The 18,685-nt window shown below is 41.6% G+C and overlaps 1 protein-coding gene across 3 annotated transcripts in view; it reads left to right on the top strand.

The window, feature by feature from the left end:
- LOC101319582 (teneurin-2-like) overlaps positions 1–18,685 on the top strand; it is a 737,023-nt gene that overhangs the window by 657,093 nt on the left and 61,245 nt on the right. For all 3 annotated transcript variants that reach the window (XM_019945544.3, XM_019945562.3, XM_019945548.3), the window contains one exon: positions 3,920–4,218. In XM_019945544.3, the coding sequence (XP_019801103.1) occupies positions 3,993–4,218 (226 nt within the window). In that variant the 5' untranslated portion in view covers positions 3,920–3,992. The remainder of the gene's footprint in view (positions 1–3,919; positions 4,219–18,685) is intronic.

The raw sequence follows: 18,685 nt of genomic DNA on the forward strand, positions 1-18,685 counted from the left end.
AGGCATTTAATGATGGCTATTTTAAAATCTGTGTCAAATAGTTCTAACATCTTTGTCCTCTCAGTGTTGGCATCTATTGATTAAACTCTTTTCATTCAGTTTGAAACCTTTCTAGTGCTTGGAGTGACAGGTTTTTGTTTTTTTCTGAAGTTTGGACATTTGGGGTATTATGAGAATCTATGACTTATTTTAAACCTTCTATTATAGTTGGTTTCCCCTGACACTGCTGTGTTAGATGAAGGATTCCACCTCATTATTGCTAGTTTGGCATAAAAGTTCAGGTTCCCTACTCAGTCTTTGCCAAAACCCAAGGGCAGATAGTTCCTCATTAGGAGCTGGGAGAGGGGAGGAGTTGGGAGTTCTGGTTCCCCACTAGACCTCCACTGATACCTCCCTCAATGGTAGGGATAGGAGTGCCTCATTACTCCTCCCCGCATGATGTCTACTGATACCAACAGCCACCAACCATGGGCAGAAGGACTCATTTCCACTGGGTGATAATGAAAGTCCTGAGTCTCCACTAGTCCTCCTCCTATACCACCCCAGCAGAGGAGAGAGGCACCTTATTACCACCCAGTGGGAGTGGAAGGCCAGGCTCTCTCTGAGGAAAGGATGGGCTCATGACTTCCTGAAAAGCATGAATGTCTAGCTTCCTTCTTAGTCTTCTCTGAAACCACTGTTTGGGGTTGGGATGCCTTGTCGCTTCCTCAGCAGCATGGAAATCTAGGCTCCGCACTTGGCTTTTGCTGGTGAAAGTAGGAGTAGGGCTACTGAATTTTCTATGTTGTTTGGCTGGAGTGAGATGGTTAGTATCTAAATGTTTCCTCTCTTGTTAGGCTGCCCCTTTCGTAGTCCTTTGGCTAGAGGAAGCAAACTTTCGTTGGAACTTTTGTTGTCGGGGTCTATTGCTGTGTCTGGGTTGCCAGTGTCTTTAGCTCCAAGTCTGAGATATATAGGGCCAAAAGAAATATCAGAAACTCACCACAGTATTGTTCCTTGAGTCCTGAGGGCACTAGTTAGTCGACCTCTTACTCCCACCTTTCAGATTCTTCTTATGGTTGTTTCATATATATTATACAGGGTCTTTAGCTGTACCTCATGGGAGAAATAGGTAAAAGTACATTTATTCCATCTTTTTGGAAGTGGGCATTTCTAGACTGCCCGATTTTTCATGATATGCTCAAGACCCAGATTTTAATATAAATTCTCCTGTTTTGTCTTTTTTTATATTGGAAATTAATAGTTAAATAGTAGGCAAAGTGCAAAATGTCTACAGTCCGACTGTCTGTGCACTCTGCTCGGTTTCCTAAGAAATTAGCTTTCCTGGCTAAGATTTGTCATTTTCTTACCTCATTTTATATAAATGTCTATCATTTATCTGGAGGTGACATTACTGACAAACTGAACTATCAAGGGCATAGCTAAGAAAGAGGAGTTTAGTGGGAAAAGATCACTAGGCAACCAAATTAGAAGTCAAAATGTCCAGACACTAAATTTCTTGTACTTTATAAATAGGTAATAAGCCTTTAGGCTCCCTCTTAGAGCATGATTTAAAAAAAATATGTGTAAAATAAAATCACATACATACACATGTAGAAAGTCAGCGCACTTTCCAAAGCATGATGCAAATTAGAGGAGATAGGATTTCATGAGTTAGGAACACTGCAAACATTAAAAAGAAAAAACTCAAAGTGCAGCAGAAGAGAAGAAAATGATAAAATCCATTAAAAACAGCCAAATCCCCTAAAAAACACTTGTGGCTCCTCATTATTGGCGCACACATTCTTACACATCCTCGGTAGGTGCTAAAGGTCTTCCTTTATCTGTGTGTTGTTCAGGTATTGATATCTATCATTAGAAGTTTGAGTTTCAGGGACTCATGTGATCATCTCTACCCTCTGCCTTATGCAAATTTGCAACTACTTACCTAAGACAAAAAATTGTTTTTAATCATTCAGAGGAGAAAAAAAAAAACACTTCTTATAGAGTCCCTACCATGTTGTTAGGCAGCATATTGAGAGCTTTACCACAGTATCTACTTTAATTTTTATAAACACTCTATGCAATAAATACTATTATTTTCCACTTTCACTGTTTGAGAAATGGAGTTTGAAGGCCAGGAGTAATTTTACAAGGGCTCTGACTTCTCAGTGGCCATGATGGGATTGGCATCCAACAAGACTCCAGTAGCCATGCTCTTAACCAGCCTGTAATATGGATTCTAAAATGTTGAGATCACACATTGGGAATTAAGGGAGAGGTTTTTGGACATCTAGAAATTGCTTTAATGTTAAGACACTTGAATTCACTCTGCAGCAGCAAAAACTTCCACACTGACATTGACTGTGTCCTCTGGGGTCTTGACTGGTGACTCTCAAAGATGCTTCTCTGCTTCCTAAGTCAGGAACTGTAGGCTCCAAGAAACTGAGGATTAAACTTTTTATAAGTGACTGTGGCAACAGCACAACTGTGCTTGTTGTTTACAACAGGTATACCCTCTTTTTCATTGCCAATTGTCAAACAAAGGTGTTCACAATTACAGGCAGTTTGATACTCTATATTAGGGAGGGTTCATGAGATCCAGAAGGACCTCTTGGTATGAAAGGACAAGGAAGGGATAACTTGGCTTCCACTGTCTTGGTGCAGATGCCATCCACATTGCTGTGCATCCAAGCTAGTCCTTTGGTATACACAGGCATCCCACTACAGCGTGGTAAATAACCAAAGAAGAGCAGAGGGGTTCCAAACTACAGATCTGCTCCCCAAGTATTTCCTGACATATTGAGGAGGCAGTGAGCAACGGTAGCCTAGAGAAAAATCATTACACTGGCTCTGGGTTGTATTTGCCATTTTAATGAAAATTTATATTTTCCTCTTCTGTCTAGGCCCTTCCCTATGGTCCAGGCTATTTTGCATGGCCAGTGAAATCACTAAGAGCCTATCACTTGGAACTTAGTGGCATCTAAGTGTTTTGGTCTTGTTTGCTAGGTAGAAGGCTAGTGTTTTCTGAATGATGTTTGTGTATATTTCCAGGCCCGGGGTGTTAAGCAGCAGGCTGTGGGGCTCCCTGGTTGCCAGGTCATATGTTGGAAAGGCTTCTTTGCATCAGCTTACCTACTGTGTTCAGTGCTCTTCCCCGTTTTTCTTTGCCACAGTGGATCTCCCAGCCATGAAAAGGACAGTATGGGTAGGCTTAGGTTGATGGTCACAGGGTTGTGCCAGTTAGACCTCTGTGAGCAAGGTGATGTCCTGTAGGTAGGTGACTAGGGGAAAGAAGAGACCAGGTGTGTCCAAGATACAGATTTGCGAAGAAGAGAAAACAGATGAGGAGTTTCCTGAAGGCTCATTAAAGAAATCAGAGGAAGATTGCATGTCAAGAATGCCTTACATTATTATTCTCCAGACGCAGCCAGGCAAATTTTATGTTAGTCGAATGTGACCTGGTACCATTACTAAAGCATCACCAGCATATATTTACGCCTCATACGCCTTTCTTTTATTTTTATTTATTTAATTTTGGTATTTGTTTTTCCCCAGTCCTTCGATAGCAAAAACAGAGTGTAATTAAAGTGGAATAAAATCAGATTTGCTTTGAACCACTTTGCAGTAAGATCTTGCATTAGAGTGACAGACTTATCATGCCATCTTTGCACATATAGAAAATCAAAAGATGAGTTATTTTGCTATTACTTTTTTCCCCAAATCTATTCAATTAAACAGCAAGAGAATTAATTTACTGTGTCGAGTTCTTCTATTAAGGCTGATTGTTTAAGTATACATTAAGCGTTTGCAGAAGAAATGATGCAGCGCTGACCAAATTTGCCTTCTTGTGTTTTTATCTGAGTCAGGGCGTGAGTCAGAACTGAAAGCAACATTTCTTAGGATCACAATCTGGGTTTTTCTCCTGTGATGTTTTTAGGTGGCCAAGTGACAAGTGCCCAAACTCAGGCCTGACTTTTCAGAAAGCATCGGCCTTCTGCCGGACCTGGATAATGGATGTCAAGGATCGGCGACACCGCTCTCTGACCAGGGGGCGGTGTGGCAAAGAGTGTCGCTACACGAGTTCTTCCCTAGACAGCGAAGACTGTCGCGTGCCCACGCAGAAGTCCTACAGCTCCAGCGAGACTCTGAAGGCCTATGACCACGATAGCAGGATGCACTATGGAAACCGAGTCACAGACCTCGTTCACCGGGAGTCAGATGAGTTCCCAAGACAAGGTATGTAGAGCTGACCGCACTGATGGTCCGAGCTGTCTTACATGCTTGCACTGTTGCACGTCGATGAGAGAGGTTGGTAGAAATGGGGAGCAAAGCAGGCCGGCATCAACTCCCCATTAAAGTTTAGTTTAAGAGAACAATCTTCTCATTAACCCATATCAAACTCCTGTGGGGATTATACAAGGGCCTCTTTTGTTCTAGACACTCAATTCTTTGACAATTTGGTAGTTGCTTTTGGAGACCTACCAGGGTAGGTTTTGACAGATGTGACAGGCAGCAGACCCTTGACCCCATGAGGGTTATTCCTGAAACCATCACGGATTCTGACCTTGAGGAACATGGAATTATCTGTGATTTTTTAAACTATTTTCCTTGAAACCAGCACACAAGCCTCCCAGAGTTCAAATTTCTCCTGCTTCTCACTTTGGGCTTCTTGCTTATATTCTCTTTGAACAAATGCTATAATGATAAAAACATATTTGAACCACACCCCTGATACAATAATGTTTAATTTCTCTCTTCCCCCCCCCAAAAAAAATGTGATGTTAATTCTGAGTTACACATTTTTTTGTTTGTTTTGGAGCACAGGTGAATTCCAATTTCAGTTCCACTGATATAATTCCCATGTACTTTCACACAAACTTAATTTTCATATAGTATTTTGATTTCTTTGGGGAGGAGAATGTTTTCGCTCCAAGCACTAACGGTTGGCATTCTCTTCATAGTCACTGTCCGTGGAGAATTTTGTTATCACTTGTCATGGGTTGCTATAAATGTATGGACAGGTAGACTCAAGCACAAACAGTCCTGAGAAGCAGTGTGTCTGAGTTGACTCACGGGCTCCACGTGTTGTGCTTTGTGTACCAGCCTTGCCGTGTATGTGATTTACATAAAGACTTAGCAAAATTACAAGTGTATGCACAAAAATACAGTGAATGCACCAGGAAGGGTCGCTCTGCCTGTGCCAAGGGTCAACGGCCTGCCTGCTGGGTTACTGCATCATGTGTTTATAACACCGATTCTGTAGTTCTTGTTCTATGTCCCTGTCAGTAAATGTTGCGACTAACTTAATTCCTCATGAGATGCCTTAGCTTGCGTCTTAGTCCTTTCAGGCTGCTGTAACAAAATACCGTGAACCAGTGGCTTATGAACAACAGAAATTTATTTTGCACAGTTCTGGAAGCAGGGAGGTCCAAGGTCAAGGGACTGGCAGATTTGGGGTCTGGTGAGAGGTCTTTCCCTGGCCCACAGACAGCCATCTTTTCCTGTATCCTCATATAGCTGAAGAAGGCAAGAGAGCTCTCTGGGGCCTCTTTTAAAAAAAGGGCACTGAACCCATTCATGAGGGCTCCACCCTTGTAACTTACTTACCTCCCCAAAGTCCCACCTCCAAATACCACTGTGGTTTTCGTTTCATGTAAAAAATTTTGGAGGGTCACAAACATTTACTCTATAGCAGCTTGGAATTCCATTCCCAGTGTCTTAGCTTCCTTAAGTTACTTTACTTATCTATTAGAAAACACCACTTATATGTAATATATATGTATATATCCTATAATCCAGCAGTTGTTCTAAAAATAACATGTTCTCAAATTCTCCTTGTTTAGCCTAGGTTCAACTTTTATATTTAATAGAATATTCAACAAAATCAGTGGAGAAGCAGCTAAAATTGTTTTTCCACTGCCATTGTAGACCCTTGCAGAATACACTTTTTATTTAATCTTCACTCTTATTTTCTGAGTTGCCTTCATGTAAATGAAACATTTTGCAAACAGGGGGAGGGTTCCTTGAAAATTGTTCTGTATCAAATGTGTTTGATCTGTGAGTACCGTCAACAAGTGTTTTACTTTGTTAAATTCTCACCCAACCCCAAAGTGCATGTAGTGGGAATTGGAGAAAAAAAAAAAAAAAAAAAAAAAATATATATATATATATATATATATATATATATATATATATATATATATATATGAGGAAGCACAGCTTAATTAAGGGAGGGCTTAAATATCCACTATGAAAAATGAGGACACCTACCTGTTATTTCCAAGAGCATCTCTAATACAAGACTCAAATATTTTGAAAGGTGATGCACGTTCAACACGGTTGAAAGCCTTTCATTTTCTGCTGTACTTTTGGTTTTATTTATGATACTACTGCATACGTTTTTGTTTCTTGTGATGCTGGGCTGAAATGTGGCCTCTCCTTCCTAAGTCTCACTAAAGGTGCATCCTGGCTTCTGGATCATTGTGCACTGAGCTGTAGATCCCAGATTATTGTTGAAATGTGGATTTGCCTATCACCTTTTCCCTTATTAATATTTACATAAAATGAAACCAAGTGCTTGGGATTTTATTTTCATATATACCTTTATTCTTCCTGTTTAATCTTGTTCCTCTCCATTGATAATAATGGAAGTCGCTTGGCCATATCAAACTGCTAGCTTTGCAATTAACAATTCACACATGCCTTGTGTTGTTATTGAGCCCATATTTGTTTGTGTAATGTGTTTGCATGAATTAAAAACTGTGCAGGCCAAAAGTAGAAATGAAAAGGCATTGGAAGTATTTGCATATGCAAGTGCAATTCCTTCTGAAGACATCTATGAATTTATGCATGAAAATGTAGTCAGTCTGAGTGGATCTACTTTGATGGGTTCTAAAATTGAACTCTGCAGGAAGTAAATAAGCACATATTTAAGGAGAGGAGGAACAGGAGATGCAATCTGGCAAGCAGCACTTTTTTTTTCCTTTTCTTTTCTTTTTTTTTTTTTTTTGCGGTACGCGGGCCTCTCACTGTTGTGGCCTCTCCTGTTGCGGAGCACAGGCTCCGGACGCGCAGGCTCAGCGGCCACGGCTCACAGGCCCAGCCACTCCGCAGCACGTGGGATCTTCCCAGACCGGGGCACGAACCCGTGTCCCCTGCATCGCCAGGCGGACTCTCAACCACTGTGCCACCAGGGACGCCCGGCAAGCAGCACTTTTAAAGTGAAACCTAGCCACTCCAGAGAGGATTAAAACAAATTTTACACTCAGTAATAACAGTACTTTTTAAAAACTGTCATGCATTTCCCATTTTATTTTCTTATTCATGAAATCAAAGAGGAGGATCACCTCGGCACTTATTAGCCTAGAGGTACATTAGCAAGGATCAGAGCGGGATCATCTCCTACGGTATTCTTATTTAAAACCCAAGGCACTGATCATAAAACAAACGCGCTTCTCACATACAAGCAAGTTTGGCACACACAGTTGGATGACTCTCCAGATGCTCAGAGGGGAAAAGACTTGCCAGCTAGCAGAAGTGATTTGGGGCCCAGGTCAGACCTTGTCCTGTTTCCCCAACTGGCTGGCAGCAAGTATCAAATGTGAGAACCTGCCAGGTCCCAGCAGGAGAGATGAGCCACATGTTCCCCTGAGAAGCTTATGGAAATTCCTGTCAAAGTAAAACTTCTTTGCTTGCTTTCAACACAGAATCCTCCTCTGCCTCCTTCTGTTGTGGGTCTCTTCTCCTACGAAGAGACAATGCAAATTACCTGTCTGGCCTCTCTGTGCTGGATCCTCCTGGTGTGAAGGGAGACAATTATTGACCTTAGGTCTATGGCCGCTGGAGTCATTAGTAATTAGTAAATGACTAATCCTGCACTAAATAGCATCCTAGTGGTCTGAGAGTTAATGCGCCTGACAAAAGTGACCAGTGGTCTGATCCCTGGGCAGACCCAGTTGCAGCCTAATCTTTGAAATAGGTGCCACTTTGAATAACGTAGGTCAGCCAAGTTCCCAGGCAGGTTGTATCAGCTTGTTCTTTTGGACCCTGAAGTTAGGGTGTAGAACACTGTGGTATACAAGACATCCTCCCGTGGCTTAGGAGCCTAAAGTTAGCTTTGAACTCTGCTTTTGCATATTTATGTACCTGTGACTCTGGTCTAATTCTGTGCTTCACCAGGATTACTGTCCAGTCTTCAGATGTATTAAACAACAACAATCATAATAACAAAAGAATAATGGCTAACAATTATGGAGACTTTCTTCATGTCAGGTGCCTGTCGAAGCATTTTACTTGTAGTAATTCAGTCAATGTTCAGAGCAATGTTGTACGGTAGGTACTATTATTAATCCCTTTTTTTATGGATTAGGAAACCTAGGCATGGGGAAATTAAATACATCATCCAAGGTCACCAACATAGGAAGAACTGGAGACAGGTTTCACATCCAGGGAGCTGGACTCAAGAGCTGTGTTTTAAACCGTTATGTTTGAGCACTTCTCAAATAAATAAGTAAACCAATGAGAACAAGCCATTCAGCTTCAGTCAAAGGCCATGAAATTCAATGGAGAAACCTTTTAGGTATCAACACCTATAATAAGCCTTTCTCAGTATAGGAAGTATAATCCCTAATGTTGATGGAACATAGAATGAGCACCACCAGCCTCAGTGCTGATCTAGATTCCTGTTCTCGCCCATTCCCCTCCATGTGCACAACTATCCCAAACTCCCCGGAAGCCTACCTTCCTACAGTGCTTCTCCACCACCCACCCCTGTAGGAGAAAGCTCCCAGTGTCAGTATGTGCGCCGGGCTGTGAACACTGATTCTCTTCCCTCCCCTAGGTCATTGCTTTTTGCACCACCTCTCATCCCGGAGCACTAACCAAGAAAGGGGTCACTCTCTAAATGCTATTGCTTAGGTAAGCAGAACGGACTGGTTTCTGGGATATAGCCAAGGCTCAGTGGGCCAGAGAGTTCCGCCAGGCTTCTCACCCCTCTAACAGCCCTTCTTTCCAGTTAGTGGTGCAAGTCCCTTGAGAGGGGGCCAAGATTGAATTCTGTCTCTGTACCTCAGGCTGTCTGTCTGGGTCAAGGTTGAAGAAAGAACTAGAGGAAGACTGGATTTTTGAAAGGATGCTTGCATCTCTTCTCTCCATCAGATCTAGCACAGAAACAACTTTCACTAACCCCTTGATACCCTTTAAAAATACATCAACACACACACGTACACATTTGAGGCTAGGTTTGATTTTGGCATTTCATAAACTAATTTCCACTCTTGTGATCTTTAAAATAATTTGGGCAATACGTTTTTGCTCTGTGTAATTTGGCATAGCATAAATTAAACATGTGCTAATGAGCTGAAAACTCATGAACTACCAGTAAACTCAAGTGTTACCTGTATCGATTCAATTAATGTATGTTTTAATTGTTGAAGTACATTGGAAACCTGTGAGCATTTCTGTTTATACCATTGTGTTAAAATAGTTATTTTTCCACTGTACCCAAAGCAACAGTTAGGTTCTATTTTGAAAACCCCAGCCTTTCAATTTATCTGCCACAATAAACCATTATGTTTTAGGGAAATTCAGGAGTTTGGTTGGTCAGTATTTGGAAGGCTGACCAGTACCTTGAGAAGATTGCTTTCCATTTATTCTTCCACCCCTAGGCAAGACTTCTTTTCATACCTCAACTGAGAATAGCATTTTACTTCTTAGTCTTTGGTTGTGTTGTTGCTTTTAAAAAAAAAACCTTTAGAAAAAGAAGGGCTCTACAACATTTCAATGTAAGATGATCTGTCATCTTCTTGCTGGCTAACTTGAATGCTTGTTGCTTCATCTGAAAGGCATATGGGAGAGCAGTTAACAGTGCAGACCCAGAGTTAAACTGTGTCTGTGTCCCAGTATTGCTGTGTTTGATCAGTATGACCTTGATCACATTCTAGAGCACAGACTAGACTAAGTCTTATTTTCTGTTCTTGTAAATGTTTCCATCAATAGGATTGTTGGGATCCTTTCTTACGATTATGCATGTACGCTATGGATGTTGTCTTTCTTTTAATAAAGTGCTGAATACATGCTAGCAGTTATGATTACTACTGTTTTAATACTATTGTCAGCAAGAGTGGTGATCATCTTCCCTCCAACCCTTACAATATTGTGTGTGACAGAAATCTCCCTTCTTCCCACGTCCACACCTTCGATTTGTTTCCTGTGACTTGCAAAACTTCTGACATCTTCAAAGCCAGAATTTCTCTTCCAGTTGTTGATAGCGTGTGTTTGACTCCCTACGCACCGTACCTTTTGCTCCCAAAGATGAACATAACTCACAGGTTATTTCCCTATTTTTAGAAAGGAATGAAAAATACCATGTAGCAACTGTCAGCTGATGCCAACACACTGTAAGAGTTGCTAGTCCGACAATTTTACAAGTAAAAAAAAGAAAAAGATTGGAAAAATGCTCTAAGGTAGTGTCACTGGATACAATTTTTTTTTAAGATTTTTGTTTTATAGCATATAAATGGCATGTAAATCTTAGGAATGGGTTTAAATTACAAGAAGATTTTATGAATATAAACTCTGGATGAAAATTATTTAATTCTCATCACTCTACATGTAATAATTTAGAGTCCTTTTCACTTAGAGAGTTGAACTTATCTGGATTTTCATTGTTGTATTCACTGCCCTTCTAGCATTACAGTCTTCATGTTTCCCAGTTGTTATTCTTTCGGTAATTATCTACTGTCAATTTTGCATTCAACTTTGGATCTAAGTTTCTTTGAATTGTCTTCCTTTTCCTGTTCTTTTTCCGCGGTAATTCTCCATTTCACCTGAGACCTTTCCTCTTTCTTCTCATGGCACTTCCTTTAGAACAGTCTCGTTTGTACAATATGAATGTTCACTGCTTATGCTTCTCAAGACTCTTTGAGTTACAAGTAGGATAATATCTCAACTGAAATTAGCTTATGAAAAAATCTGTTGCTTTGTCTTATGTCATTGGAGAATCTAGCAATACATCTGGCCTCACACTGAAGTCTTTTTTCTCATTCTCTTTACTTGGCTTTACTTTGGAGAGAGATCTGTTGGAAGTTGTCTGTTGATAACCCCACTCTCATGTCTCTTCCCTGAGTAGCATCATTGGAAACAGTCTTCTGCAGTCATCAGCAGAACATTCCTGAGGAAGATTCAGATGGGCCTGGCATGGGACACATGCTCATTCCTCTGTCACTCTGACTTCAGTTGGCCATGTCTTGGGCTTAGGCTATACCTAGAGGTAGCTTATAGTGAGTACTTTCTAAGGCTGATGGAATAAATGCCATATAGGATATAAAAATAAATGTTCTGATATCAGACATAGGTAAAGAATATTGACCGGCCTGATAATACATGCCTCCAATACTAGTGGCACTCAAGTCTGAAACAAGTGCAGTCTTTCCAAGCTCCCATATCTGCGTCCCCAACTGCCCTTGGAATATTTTTCATAGAAAATCCAGTAGGAAACTTAATTTTATTTTCCTCAAAATCTGTTTTCATTTTTTTCCCCCCGTTTTGGGGGATGGTATCATAACTCCTGCCTTTAAGGTAGAATCTTCTAAGACTGTCTTTTTTTTTCCTGGCTTCTTTATATCGATGTTCACTACGTCATGATCATTATCTTTCTTAATTTATTTTATTTCCAAGTTTCTCATCCCATGGGAAGCTTCCAACATTTCAATATTGTCCCACTGCTTGACCATTTAAATTGCCTTTTTCCATCAGTCTTTCCCCTGGTATGCCTTTTTGTATCATGGATAGTCTTTGAGTTTCTAAAGCACTGCCTTATTTTTTTAATTTATTTTTGAATTTTTAAATTTTATTCTATTTATTTTTTTTTATACAGCAGGTTCTTATTAGTCATCCATTTTATACACATCAGTGTATACATGTCAATCCCAATTGCCCAATTCATCCCACCACCACCACCCCCGCCGCTTTCCCCCCTTGGTTGTCCATACATGTGTTCTCTACATCTGAAGCACTGCCGTATTTTTAAGGGGTGCCCGCGAGGCAATCGTGTTAAGTTATGGGACACAGCAGTGAATAAGGCAAACATGGTCACTAACCTCACAAAACTCAGCAATCCTAAAGAGGAAAGAAATAATAGACGTAGAACTAGATATGGTCTGATAAACAGCGCAAAAGGGAAAATACTGCATGGCTTTGGAGAGGTATCTAACCCAGAATTGTGCATCAGGGGTCTCAGAAATTGTGACATCCTTTCATACCCTTGAAGGATGAGGAAGAGGTGGGTGATCAAAGAGGCAAGAAAGAGCATTCAGGCAAAAGATAGAACATATGCAAAGATCTGGATTGGACAAAGATGAGTTGTTCCAAGGATCTAAAAGAAGTTCAGGTTAGCTGAATGTGGTGTGGGGACAGAGGAGATGGAGTGGGAGAGAGAAACTGGCTCCTGAAGGCATTTCAGAGAAACGATGCTTGCTCCAGTTGATGGAGTATGTTACAGGGAGACAAGATGGTCGGTGAAGTGGGGTAGGAGGCTGTGTTTTATTTAGGCAAGGGAGCCTAGTAGCCTGAACTGGGATAGTCGAGATGACTTGAGAGATGTTGGGGAACAAAGACTGTTGACTTTTTAGGACCCTATAAAAGCGGAGGCAGGCAGAATGTTCTGGATCTCTTGGGCATTGACCGTTCTCTTCTCCTGCAGAGAGAATACTGCCTTCCTGATGCCAAAATTACTTAAAGAGCCAGAAAAGGTCACTGCTTGTAAATAATCTCTTAAACGGAAATGCCTAAGATTGTTAGTTCAAGTTCCCCTGGAATGGCAACACAAGCCAGAGTATAGAAACGTGGTATTATAAGAATTTGGATGTTTTTCTCGCTCTTATTAGCCTGCCTATGCAAAGAGTAGTACCAGCAACAGAGTACCTCGTATGGATCCAGGGCAAGGAAAATATAGGAAAAGGATTATGTTTCATCTACTGCCCTGTGTGACCACAGTACATTGCTCATTTTCTCTTATTGGCTAAATAAATCAGGACCTCATACCAGATGTGTGTGTGTGCCTGAGTGGGTATTTTATTCCTGCCAGTTGGTAACTTGACTAGCAAAGCAGAGGATGCTGAGGATATGAAATCAATACTTTCCTGGCAACTGAGGGGGCAAGCAAGGTGAGGGAGGGAAGAGGAGTCCAGGACATTGCCGAAGTTTCTGGTTATGGCAACTGACTAAATGTTCCTGCTCATCACGGGGGCTTGAAACAGAGGAGGGGCTGGTTCGTGGGTTAAGATAGGATGTGTAACTGTGGACCTTTCGAGTTTGAAGTGCCCTTAGGCCATGCACGTGTAGATGTCTAATAGGCAGTTAAATGTACAGCTCTGAAATTCTGCTGAGATGCTTGAGCTGGATAGAGATTTACGAGTTGACAGCTAATAATTTTATGGGACTTGGTGTGATCAGCCAGGAAAGAATATACAAGGAGCATAGATAAAGGGGTTCATGTGAGAACACAGGCAATCAATGGACAGGAAGAGGCCAAAGATCCTGCAGAGAGAGTAGAAAAAAACTTACTTTCCTTTCGATGCTCTACTTAGTCTAAATTTGACTTAGCATTCATTCCAGGTAAAAATGAATAAAACAGCACCTGTCTTATTTCCCACTCCACTACCAAGAGTTGACTTCCTTTTCATCCCCTAAATCAGGTCACGACGCAAGGCGCACAGGCCATGCTTGGCCCCTAGGTGGCCTACAGGTTGCGTTAGACGTTTAGAATGGCATGTGCACAGCGAATCCATTCACGTTCCCGTTCGCTGCAGGGGCCCCATCACTGCTTTTTATCTTAGCACCCGTCCTCCTCTTCAGTCACTTATGTTGCATGCCAGGGCCCTCTAGGCTGTTGCCATTGCGAAAGAGCATGAACCTTCCCGTGTCCACACTCCTTCCTTGTAGAGTATCTACCTGCCTATTCCAGATCTGTTAGCCCCACAAGGCTTAACCTCCGGATCACCTCTGTGGGGAGAGCTCAGCCCTCGGAATCCTGCTGGCCCTTCCTGTTACTGTTGGCATTAGCTCTTTATGAGTGACTCAGCCTCCCCAGCATGTGGATGCTAGGACTCCTGTGAATAGGAGATCAACAAAGTGCTTTGCAGCTTTCTGTTCTGACTGGTGGAGGCTGCAACAAGAGAATTTATTTTTATCAGTGGCTTGTTTCCTGTTCTAATGAGAAGAATTTAAAGCTCCATGACTCAGAAGAGGAATCCACTTAGAAATCTGGGTTGTGTTTCTGTCCAGCAGGACAGTATCAAATCTCACATTGTGAAATGCCAACCTGCAAGAGTTTTCTGCAACACACTTGGATGCACATATATTGAGTTTCACTACCATTTGCTTTTTCAGAGTGTTGGCGATCCAGTGATGCTATTGGCTTTTCTAGGCTGGTGCTACATACTACAGTCCTGTCTCTGCAGGGACCTACTATGTCATACGTGTAGGGAGCCTTTGGTGCAATGCGATTGGTGACAGGATATAATTCCGACCGGAAGCTTTAGAAAAACGGCACTGTGAGAGGTCGAGTAATTAATTGCCTGCGTCTGTCTCAGGATGCCTTACAGTCTAGGTCCAGGAGGGGTGCTGCCCCACCCGTTGATGAATCGTCATGCTGATATTATCAAAGGAGACATTACATTTTCAGTGTCACATTTTTAGGTTTTTAATGTAATTTTCAGCCCTGGCAATTCCAGAAGCATCCCTAGGGACATATGAAGAGGAGGGGGCTGGTGTCTATCCAACGTGAATTCACGTTCATTTCTTGAGCACCTTAATCGGCACACGTATCTCACAAGACCTCTTTTTCTGCTGCAGCCAAACTCCATCGTAACACCAAGTTACTCAGTATTCCTCCTGCTTTCCTTTCCACTCAACCTCAAGTCAGATCTACTTTAGTAATAAATCTCTGCTGGGAGCCATCAGAACAAATACTGAGTGTGTGCAAAGATATTAAAATAAGTGCAACACAGACTTATTTAATAATGTCCAATAGCCTTTTATACTATTTGGAATATTTTACCAAAGTTACTATGAGAATTATCTTTAACACATTTTCTCCAGGATAGAAAGATCTTTCTGGGAATGGAAAAAAAAAAAAACCAAACACACACACACAGAAAAGTCAGATGGGCTCTGTTATATTCTCAGCTGAACCTGTTATTCTTCTCCCTTTTCCAGATCTTTTTCTTTGGCCAGAACCACCAAATGTGAAGCTTCCCTTTGTTCACCCTGATTTCTGAATAGTAGGCATCGGGCAGTTGCTGTCCCAGTGGGATGCATTTTATTTTAAAAATAGTTTGAACTGCCTCCTTTTCAATTCCCCCTCTTCCATGGCCACCTTGACTGTATAATAGGTGCCTCTCTGTCTCTCCTTGTACAGTTCAGGTCCACTCCACATATGGGGAATTAAAGCGCTCAATTTATTTGCAGCACTGTGAACCAAAATGTTGAATTTATTTAGAGAGTCATTCCAGTGGATTAAATTTGTTTCTATGGATCTATTTGCTGTAGCTGGGATATTGACAGAAGAGAGGAATATTACTTTAATGTCCTCAAAAAAAAAAACAAAAAAAGATCCAGTCAACTGCAGGATAAATATCCATAGCCCCCCAAAAGCCCTCTCAAAGTGACTGCAAATTCAGGTGACCCCATCAACTTTACAAAGGTCCCTGTCCACCTGGGAACCTCGGGTTCAAATGTTCCTTAGTTCACAGTGGCGATTCAGTTAAAGCTCACACTCTTGACCCCCATTTATATTGGTTGCAAAAGCCCAGCCAGGAGATGACCCAGTTAACACTTTGTGCTTCACAAACCGAGAGCTTGAACAGCAGGGAGGCTACAGCAAAGTGCTGAGTTGTCCTAGCTGAGCAGTGAGGGGACAGCAAGTGGGGCCACCCCCTCACTTCATTTCTGTTTCTGGACCAGTGGCAACTCATCAGACTCTTCTGGGGAGTTTTGAAAAGTCCCCATGCCCAAGCCGATTCAATCAGACCCTCTGGTGGGGGAGTGGAGGAGGGGTGCAGAGTTGGATATAGGCATGAGTATTTTTAAAACTGTACTTTTATATAAATGAAACATCTCAAAGGATTGAGTGCAACAGGACACAGACTACAGATTGTAACAATTTCTTTGGTAACTAATAGCATTTCAAGCTTACAGGGCTTTATGCTTAGCATAGTGACTTGGAATCTCACTTTCCATGCAGAAGCCCCTAATTCCAGTTTTAATAGCACCTCATAATTCTTAGAGGGTTTTGGTTAATAAATGCCATGTAGCCAGGAGCGCATTACCTCATGTTTCCGAACCAAACCAATAATGAGCAACCATTTGACTCTGTATCAGTTATCATAGGTCCCTGGTTGCCAGGGTCCACCTATTTGTTAAGAGTCAGAAGAAGCAAAGGGACTGATTCTTCTAGAACCCCTGCTTCTTCTTGTACATTTTGTTAAACATTAAAAGCGAGGTTTAATTTGAGCACCTGGCTTGGAATGTAGCATGTAATCAATTAATTGTGTCAATTGATCCAAAATCTTCAATGTCAAAGCAGTCACGACAAATTGAAACCTACCCTCAGAAGAAAGACAGCCAGGTTACATGTATGGTGAAAGGTGAAGCCAGTGAGGAAGGATAATGTTAATGTTGGGTTCCTACCTGCTTTTCAATGTGAATAGTTCTTGAGCCTGAGAATAGTTCAAGTGAGGTTGAAAGTCTGACACTCACAGGGAGGGTAACATATCAAGAAACCAAGCAGTCTGGGTTTTCACCCATGTGTCACGGTGGAGACTGTCCTGACTTGGACTGTGCCTCTCAGCTCTGGCAATTTGGTGCCTTGGGGAATTCGGCTCTAGTGTTGTTAGATCTTCCGACTTTTCAAGAAAGGTGAGAAATTTGGATTTTATTTTCATAAAATTCTCAGATTTTATTTTTTATTTTTTTTTGTGGTTCACATTGCTTCTTTGTCTTAATTTTATTGGAGTATAGTTGACTTACAACTTTGTTTCAGGTGTACAGCAAAGTGATTCAGTTATACATGTATTCATTCTTTTTCAGATCCTTTTCCCATATAGGTTATTACAAAATATTGAGTAGAGTTCCCTGTGCTATACAGTAGGTCCTTTTTGATCATCTGTTTTATATATAGTAGTGTGTATATGTTAATCCCAAATGTTGCTGGAATGGCCACTCCTGGGGCAGTTTAAGTAGGCTCTGCACACATGCTGGCCTCATCTCCTGCCCCGGAATTTTCTGATGACAAAGTACTGAATGCCGTTAAGGACGGGGACAGTGGAGTGTAAGAATGTCCACCGTTGGCAGCTGTGGGGCTCGCTTGACCAATAAGTTCAGAAGCCAGTGGATAGGAAGCTAAGGATAAATGCCCCTCCCCTTCACCCTGAGAAGCACAGCCTAAGGTTCCAGCTCCACCATCACTAAACACCCACAGCAATGACCAACTCTATGACAGATTCTTATATTGGTGCTCCCTCCTGTCCTGTTTTTCATCCTGTCCTTCACTCTTGTTCCTTTGAATCACTTCCCAAATAATATACTTGTTCACAAGAATTTTTCTCAGCATCTGCTTTCAGGGCAAAGTTGGTTAAGGCCTTTGGCAGCTAAAGCGTTTTAAGCATCGTCATGTAGGCCAAAAGAAGACTATCTATAGAAAAGACGTAGCTCCTGAAGCTGCCAGCGTAGGACTTCTTAGCTGGGAAACGGTTGATTTAAAAAGAAGGCGTTGAGCTTGTGATAAAAATGTGGCTTGGTACTTACTAAATTTTAGAAGGTTTGTGATTTGTTTTTATGGATTTTGTTTGCATAAGAAATGTACTTTTCTTTCCTGTTTCTTTGGTTGGTTGGTTTTTCAAAAACTTTTAATAAACTTTTAATTTTAGAATAGTTTTACATAAAAGTTGTAAAAATACAGAGTTGCCCGGTTGGTTGTTTTTTGTTCTTATTGTTTGTAGTGCATGTGAGATTTCTAACTACATGCCTAACAAACCTGATATTGCTCTTTCCCCTTAGAAGCTATTATATCAGATCTCAGAAAGTGCAGAATAGCAGGCTTACCCTGCAAGTTCCTTGAGGACGAAGACAGTGCCTCATTCAACTTTCCGTCCCCTTTAATACCAGCCAGAGTGCCATGCACGGGGACATTTAATAAATATTTGTTGAACAGGGGATTCCCATCACACATTAGAATCTGGAGGGATCACATCCGGTCCCCAAGCTCTGCCTGCAGCCCCCACATCCCCTTTTCACCTCCCCACAGGGCAGCTTTCCCCCTGTGTTTCGGTTTGACCACGGCAGATTGGGAAAGAACATCGGAAGGCTCAGGTTTTTTTTACTCAGGGCTGGCTTTGCGAGACCACCCCCCCCACCCCCTCCCCCGCCGCATTCTCAGGCATGATCAAGTGATCTTGGTGCCACACCAAGCCAGAGCTGCCTCTTGGCCACCTCTGGTACCCGGAGAGCTTTCTAGGACGTGCCTGTGCCGTGCATGTCACGATGTGTTTTTAGCCAAACCTTGAGCCAACAAGTTTTGCTTCTTTTCTAGATCCTCTAAGCACACATCCTTCTTATTTACTGTGTGGCTAACAAAAACAACAATGATAACACAAGCTATAATTTCAGCCTCGGTTCTCAGAAAACCTTTACAAGGTCCTTTTAT

The sequence above is a fragment of the Tursiops truncatus genome, chromosome 3, assembly GCF_011762595.2.
Source record: "Tursiops truncatus isolate mTurTru1 chromosome 3, mTurTru1.mat.Y, whole genome shotgun sequence".
NCBI lineage: Eukaryota > Metazoa > Chordata > Mammalia > Artiodactyla > Delphinidae > Tursiops > Tursiops truncatus.